The sequence below is a fragment of the Rana temporaria genome, chromosome 6 (genome assembly GCF_905171775.1).
Source record: "Rana temporaria chromosome 6, aRanTem1.1, whole genome shotgun sequence".
Taxonomy (NCBI): domain Eukaryota; kingdom Metazoa; phylum Chordata; class Amphibia; order Anura; family Ranidae; genus Rana; species Rana temporaria.
This window is the reverse complement of record NC_053494.1, coordinates 11367074-11375554: the sequence shown is the minus strand read 5'-3', so window position 1 is coordinate 11375554 and position 8481 is coordinate 11367074. Positions and strand designations below refer to the sequence as shown.

At 39.9% G+C, this 8481-nt stretch overlaps 1 protein-coding gene across 1 annotated transcript in view; it reads right to left on the bottom strand.

The window, feature by feature from the left end:
• The window catches only part of CORO1A (coronin 1A), a 30846-nt gene extending 22790 nt beyond the window's left edge, over positions 1 to 8056 (bottom strand). The window contains exons 1-2 of the mRNA XM_040356168.1: positions 7949 to 8056; positions 2395 to 2600 (exon numbers count right to left, since the gene is read on the bottom strand). Of these exons, the coding sequence (XP_040212102.1) occupies positions 2395 to 2592 (198 nt within the window). The 5' untranslated portion in view covers positions 2593 to 2600; positions 7949 to 8056. The remainder of the gene's footprint in view (positions 1 to 2394; positions 2601 to 7948) is intronic.
• Positions 8057 to 8481: the final 425 nt, after the last annotated feature.

The window sequence follows — 8481 nt, the reverse complement described above, 5'->3', positions numbered from 1 at the left end:
AATCACCTTTCAGCAACTGAGAGCAGTCAGAAAGATGAATTCTGATTGGTTGTTACAGATCGCAGCCCTCTGCATACTCAGCGGAGAAGATACACCCGAGCGTATCCGGTCTGAGAACTCTTCTGTTTTCTTCATTTATGTACATATATGTCTATAACGCGTGCAGAATAATTGTTTCACCTGCTCTGCCGGCCCACATCCTGCCCCCGACCACAGCTTCCTGACACACAGGACGCGATCAGACGTTTGTGAACTGCGCTAAGGGAACATTAACGTGAAGATACAAATTCCCTCGATAGAAAAGACTCAATCACAATAGGATTGGAGGGGATGAATGAAAAGATTTGTACATTTGGTCAACATCGTCGTCCTCCCCGAATCACATACGATTGGTGGAATGTGCGCACACAAATACGTCCGATCTGCAGACCATTAACCGAATCTACGCAATGGTGATTGATAAAGCCTGGGGAGGTTTAGGCAAACGTAAGGATTGCGCTTCACTAAGAAGACCGCATTTGCCTAAATTTTAGCCCCTCGCCATCCGGGTGCACAGGGGCGGACTGACCATTCGGGCACTGCCCGAGGGCCCCATGCCACTAGGGGGCCCCATCAGGGTTGCTAGCGTCAGTAAAACCAGTGACAGCATGTAAAAATCTGTGTTTTTTAAAAAAAATCACAAGATTATAGCCGCTTCGCCTCTTTAGTACCTTTTCAGTGTGTGTATTCTGTGTGTATGTATACTGTGTGTGTATTCTGTGTGTATGTATACTGTGTGTGTATTGTGTGTCTGTGTATGTATACTGTGTGTGTATGTGTATTATGTGTGTATGTATACTGTGTGTATATTGTGTGTCTGTGTATGTATACTGTGTGTGTATGTGTATTATGTGTGTATGTATACTGTGTGTATATTGTGTGTCTGTGTATGTATACTGTATGCATATATGTATACTGTGTGTGTATATTGTGTGTCTGTGTATGTATTCTGTATGTATGTATGTATACTGTGTGTGTGTATATTGTGTGTCTGTGTATGTATTCTGTATGTATGTATGTATACTGTGTGTGTGTATATTGTGTGTCTGTGTATGTATTCTGTATGTATGTATGTATACTGTGTGTGTGTATTGTGTGTCTGTGTATGTATTCTGTATGTATATATGTATACTGTGTGTGTGTATTGTGTGTCTGTGTATGTATTCTGTATGTATATATGTATACTGTGTGTGTGTATATTGTGTGTCTGTGTATGTATTCTGTATGTATTTATGTATACTGTGTGTGTGTGTGTGTATATTGTGTGTCTGTGTATGTATTCTGTATGTATTTATGTATACTGTGTGTGTGTATATTGTGTGTCTGTGTATGTATTCTGTATGTATATATGTATACTGTGTGTATATTGTGTGTCTGTGTATGTATTCTGTATGTATTTATGTATACTGTGTGTGTGTATATTGTGTGTCTGTGTATGTATTCTGTATGTATGTGTGTATACTGTATGTGTGAATGTGTATGCTGTGTGTCCACATTATGTGGGGCCCATAATCTCCTATTGCCCGGGTGCCCCATAATCTCCTATTGCCCAGGGGCCCCATAATCTCCTATTGCCCAGGGGCCCCATAATCTCCTATTGCCCGGGGGGCCCATAATCTCCTATTGCCCGGGGGGCCCCATAATCTCCTATTGCCCGGGGGGCCCATAATCTCCTATTGCCCAGGGGGGCACATAATCTCCTATTGCCCGGGGGGCCCATAATCTCCTATTGCCTGGGGGGCCCATAATCTCCTATTGCTGGGGGGCCCATAATCTCCTATTGCCCGGGGGGCCCATAATCTCCTATTGCCCGGGGGGCCCATAATCTCCTATTGCCTGGGGGGCCCATAATCTCCTATTGCTGGGGGGCCCATAATCTCCTATTGCCCGGGGGGCCCATAATCTCCTATTGCCCGGGGCCCCATAATCTCCTATTGTCCGGGGCCCCATAATCTCCTATTGCCCAGGGGGCCCGATAATCTCCAATTGCCTGGGGGGCCCATAATCTCCTATTGTCCGGGGCCCCATAATCTCCTATTGCCCAGGGGGCCCATAATCTCCTAGAGAGCCATAAGCTCTCTGGCGGAGGAACCCAGTCGGGATATCAGGAGTCCATCCCATGAGCATCGCTCATTGTTTATGTTGGCACATGTGCATGCAGCTGATTGGCTTAAAGTGCAGCCCCTCCCACTCTGTTTGATGTTGGGGGCTAAGCTTTAAATACACACAGCAGCATTTAGGTCAACACTAACTTCACTGACTTCATGCCATGACACCAGAGTCCCGAAAGTCAGAAACCACACACACTCAAAGTCAACAACAAAAACAGCCACCCGAATGCCCTCTCCGACCTACCTTAGCCAGAGGCAAGACCAGGAAAGCTCCGCCCCCGCTGGCCTCTACCACAATGGCCAGGAACTTGGGGTTGACGGCACAGAAGTTGGAGTCCCAGGTGTTTTGCGACACTCGGATGTCATCGTAGCACTGGTCGGCTTTCACCGGTTGGCCGAAGACATGGCGGAACTTGCTGGTGCGGACAACTTTCCGGCTCATGGCGAGGGCTGTGGACAGATGAAGATGAACAAGGTAAGTGAAATGGTGGTGAAGAAATGATCTAGAGCAGTTGTCTCAAAGTACTGGCCCGCGGGCCATTTGCGGCCCGCGGACCAGTTATAAATGGCCCGCAGGCGCCATTTGATGGTGAGCCGTTGGTATTACAAGTTATTACCACCAGATGTGAGCTGGCGCCATCTGGTGGTGGCCGTTGGTATTACAAGTTGAGCATTACAAGTTAAACAGCAATTCTAATGTCATTTTACACTATTTTCACTGCCATCTTCTTCCCTCTAATTAGAACCCCCAAACATTATATATATTTTTTATCCTAACACCCTAGAGAATAAAATAGCGATCGTTGCAATACTTTCTGTTACGCCGTATTTGCGCAGCGGTCTTACAAGCGCACTTTTTTGGGAAAAAATTACACTTTTTTTAATTAAAAAATAAGACAACAGTAAAGTTATCCCCATTTTTTTTAAATATTATGAAAGATAATGTTACGCCGAGTAAATTCATACCCAACATGTCACGCTTCAAAATTGCGTCCGCTCGTGGAATGCCGACAAACTTTTTTACCCTTTAAAATCTTCATAGGCGACGTTAAAAAAAATCTACAGGTTGCATGTTTTGAGTTACAGAGGAGGACTAGGGCTAGAATTATTGCTCTCGCTCTACCAATCGCGGCGATACCTCACATGTGTGGTTTGAACACCGTTTACATATGCGGGCGCTGCTCGCGTATGTGTTCGCTTCTGCGCGCGAGCTCGTCGGGACGGGGCGCGTTTTCTGGCTCCTAACTTTTTTAGCTGGCTCCTAGATTCCAAGCAAATTTGTCAAACCCTGAATTACACCAGTGCAGGTGGTAATAATGCGCTCGCTGACACCAGTGCAGGTGGTAATAATGCGCTCGCTGACACCAGTGCAGGTGGTAATAATGCGCTCGCTGACACCAGTGCAGGTGGTAATAATGCGCTCGCTGACACCAGTGCAGGTGGTAATAATGTGCTCGCTGACACCAGTGCAGGTGGTAATAATGCGCTCGCTGACACCAGTGCAGGTGGTAATAATGCGCTCGCTGACACCAGTGCAGGTGGTAATAATGCGCTCGCTGACACCAGTGCAGGTGGTAATAATGCGCTCGCTGACACCAGTGCAGGTGGTAATAATGCGCTCGCTGACACCAGTGCTGGTGGTAATAATGTGCTCGCTGACACCAGTGCAGGTGGTAATAATGCGCTCGCTGACACCAGTGCTGGTGGTAATAATGCGCTCGCTGACACCAGTGCTGGTGGTAATAATGTGCTCGCTGACACCAGTGCTGGTGGTAATAATGTGCTCGCTGACACCAGTACTGTTGTTTTTGAAGTTTGAAAGTTTGCATGCGGCCCCCCATGGCATATGAAAACTTGTCTTGTGGCCCTCAGGTAATTTGAGTTTGAGACCCCTGTTCTAGAGGAAGCCAATGAAACTGTGATGCCTCACAGCTTCCAATCAGTTTTGAACAATTAGAAGTGGAGGATGAGATGTGACCCGGAGAAGAAGAAGGGACTTCAAGGTGGACAAGTGACTTGGGGGAGGTAAAGAGACCTGAAAGAGGAGATAGGGGTTAAAGGAGGAAAGGGTTACACCTTTACATGTCATATTACCCCTTAAAGAGGAACTGCGGTCTGCTCACATAATTTGAAATAAAAACATCTTTGCCGTTCTGAAGCTTCCCTCCAACCACTTTGCATATTATTTTCTATATACTGTGATTCTATAATTGCCAAATATGCTGCAGAAATCTCCCTCCACTGAGTCTGGCTGCAGCCATTTTAACTGTGGGTAGCTGAAGCTGCTGCCTGTTCACTTCCTGGATTTACACAGACACGCAGAGGCACACCCCCCGTTCTGCAGCTCTCATTGGCCCTCTTATGACTCACCCCCCCCCCCTTTCCTGGCAAACTTTCACCAGAGTGAGAGGGAGAGAGCTGTGCATGATGTGATAAGCCTAGGCGAATGACCAGACAAGAAACAGGAAGTGGGCTGTATAAGGGATTTACTGGCAGAAAAAAAATGTTTTACTCTCCAAAGGCAAAACAACAACAACAAGGGCAGAAGATTTAATAGATGGAAAGATGAAAAAATGAAGTTCCGCTTTAATAAAATTGTAATACTTTTTGTTTTTTAATGACATTAGACAATTATAGTATGCTGTTGTACCATTAGGCTGTTGTATTAGACCTTTATATGATTAGATCTTATATTGTATTAGTTCTTTATATGATTATATATTATATATTGTATTAGACCAGGGATCCTCAAACTACGGCCCTCCAGCTGTTGTAGAACTACACATCCCATGAGGCATTGTAACACACTGACATTCACAGACATGACGGGAATTGTAGTTCCTGAACAACTGGAGGGCCGTAGTTTGAAGACCCATGTATTGGACCTTTATATAATTAGAGTTTATTTTTTGTATTAGTCCATTATATGATTATATATTAAATATTGTATTAGTCCTTTATGTGATTCTATTTTTATATATTGTATTAGTCCTTTATGTGATTCTATTTTTATATATTGTATTAGTCCTTTATATAATTTGATTTTATTGTATTATATTAGTCCTTTATATGCTTAGATATGATATTGTATTAGACCTTTATATGATTAGATATTCTATTGTATTAGATCTTCATATGCTTTGATATTATATTGTTTTAGTCCTTTTTATGATTAGATATTATATATTGTATTATTAGTCCCTTTATATGATTAGAGATTATATTGTATTAGTTTTTTGTATGATTATTCATTGTATTAGTCCTCTATATGATTATATATTATATATTGTATTAGTCCTCTATATGATTATATATTATATATTGTATTAGTCCTCTATATGATTATATATTATATATTGTATTAGTCCTCTATATAATTATATATTATATATTGTATTAGTCCTTTATATTATTAGATATTATATATTGTATTAGTCCTTTATATGATTATATATTGTATTAGACCTTTCTATAATTAGATGTTATATATTGTATTAGTCCTTTATATGATTAGATATTATATACTGTTTTATTCCTTTATATGATTAGATTTTATATACTGTATTAGACCTTTATATAATTAGGTTTTATATATTGTATTAGTTCTTTATATGATTTGATATTATACAGTAAAACCTTGGTTTGAGAGCGTTTTGCAAGACAAGCAAAATGTTTTAATACATTTTGCCTTGATATACAAGCGATGTCTTGATATAAGAGTAGCGTCATGTCACAACTGAGTATAAAAGAGAAGAGAAGCGCCTCTAAGTGTAGTGATATGGTTACATTTAATGAAGGTACAACATTTACAGTAGCAACTTATTGCTACACTTAGAGGCTCCTCTCTTCTCTTTTATACCCTGTAAAAAAAAAATGCTTTGATCTACAAGTGCTTTGGATTACAAGCATGTTTCTGAAACAAATTATTCTCCCAATCCGAGGTTTTACTGTATATTGTATTGTTAGTCCTTTATATGATTAGATATTAGATATAGTATTAGACCTTTATATGATTAGATATTAGATATAGTATTAGACCTTTATATGATTAGATATTAGATATAGTATTAGACCTTTATATGATTGGATATTAGATATAGTATTAGACCTTTATATGATTAGATATTAGATATAGTATTAGACCTTTATATGATTAGATATTAGATATAGTATTAGACCTTTATATGATTAGATATTAGATATAGTATTAGTCCTTTATATGATTAGATATTAGATATAGTATTAGACCTTTATAGGATTAGATATATTAGATATAGTATTAGTCCTTTATATGATTAGATATTAGATATAGTATTAGACCTTTATATGATTAGATATTAGATATAGTATTAGACCGTTATATGATTAGATATTAGATATAGTATTAGACCGTTATATGATTAGATATTCGATATAGTATTAGACCTTTATATGATTAGATATTAGATATAGTATTAGACCGTTATATGATTAGATATAGTATTAGATCGTTATATGATTACGATATTAGATATAGTATTAGACCGTTATATGATTAGATATTAGATACAGTATTAGTCCTTTATATGATTAGATATTAGATATAGTATTAGACCGTTATATGATTAGATATTAGATATAGTATTAGACCTTTATATGATTAGATATTAGATATAGTATTAGACCTTTATATGATTAGATATATTAGATACAGTATTAGACCTTTATATGATTAGATATTAGATATAGTATTAGACCTTTATATGATTAGATATTACATATAGTATTAGACCTTTATATGATTAGATATATTAGATACAGTATTAGACCTTTATATGATTAGATATTAGATATAGTATTAGTCCATTATATGATTAGATATTAGATATAGTATTAGACCTTTATATGATTAGATATATTAGATACAGTATTAGACCTTTATATGATTAGATATTAGATATAGTATTAGACCTTTATATGATTAGATATTAGATATAGTATTAGTCCATTATATGATTACGATATTAGATATAGTATTAGACCTTTATATGATTAGATATGATATAAACCCCTTTATAATATTACAATGCCTTTTTATGCCATGAGATGTTGTGTTACCCATTTATAATACCAGACATTTGCCAGATGCTCTGTGATCAGTTTATTGTATTCACAATGATTGCCAGCAATGGAGCGGTGACCTCTCTAGGTGATGCCAATCTATGTGCCAGGCTGGGATTTGGTAGAAGTGATTTCTCTAAAGTGTTATATAAAGGGGCAGAACGACCCCCCCCCCCCCACCACCATGGGATCTTTATAGAGCTGGATTGCTGTAGAAGTCTCCATGTCCCTATCAGTGGCAGATCTGTACCCCCCCCCCCCTGTGGGCGACTTTATACAGCGGCACAGGAGGTGGGGGGCACAAATCACAAGTTCTTCTGATACTGAGGATCTGGGATCTTCTAAGACACTATCATAGGTATTATTATTATTATTATTATTATTATACAGGATTTATATTGCACCAACAGTTTGCGCAACGCTTTGCAATCTAAGCTGGGGACGCTCTAGGAAAATATCGGCCAATACAATCATTTCCCGTTCCGTTGCCCCAATGATGCCACCCGCTCGCCACCACCGGCGTGGTCTATAGACGGCCAGCTATGGACCATAAAAAGAGACATGAGACCAGTTTTCTGATCTTCTCTCCATCATTCAGTCCAGCTTTGTCTAATGACAGTCAGCACCTCTATCACAAGACTCCCCCCACCCACCCACCCCACCCATCACCATGCCCGTCTCTGTGCCCGACCACCTACCTGTGACTGCTGATCAGGCCCCGGGGTGATGCTCAGTGCTTCTCTGTCAGCTTCCTGCCGTCTGTCTCCGAGTTCTGCTTTTCTACAAAAAATATTCTGCAAGAAAGAGAAGAGGAAGGGCAGGAAGCGAGGGGGGGGGGGGGGGGGGTCTTGTCTCATCTCTAGCAGAGGAGGGGTTAACCCAGATATGGCCCGAGCCTCGGAGGGTTAATAGGGTGCCCATGTCTGGGTCAAGTAAGGGGGGTTAGAGGAGGCTGGTGGCTCATTTCTGAAAAATGCTGATCGCCTGGCTGTCATTCTGGTCATCTCATGGCTTCCTGAGCTTGTGATCTAGAACAAGTATAATCATGTGATGTCATTCAAGCTTGTAGATTCATTTTTAGGTAATTGTTCGTTTTCTGATCACTGATGAAAGTCAGGACATCCGTGTGAAACGAGCAATGAGGACATGAAACCAGTACTGCAGTAAGGTAAAGGAAGCTATTTAGCTAAAAAAAAAAAAATTCCTTTAGTGACCCTTTAAACCTTGAAGA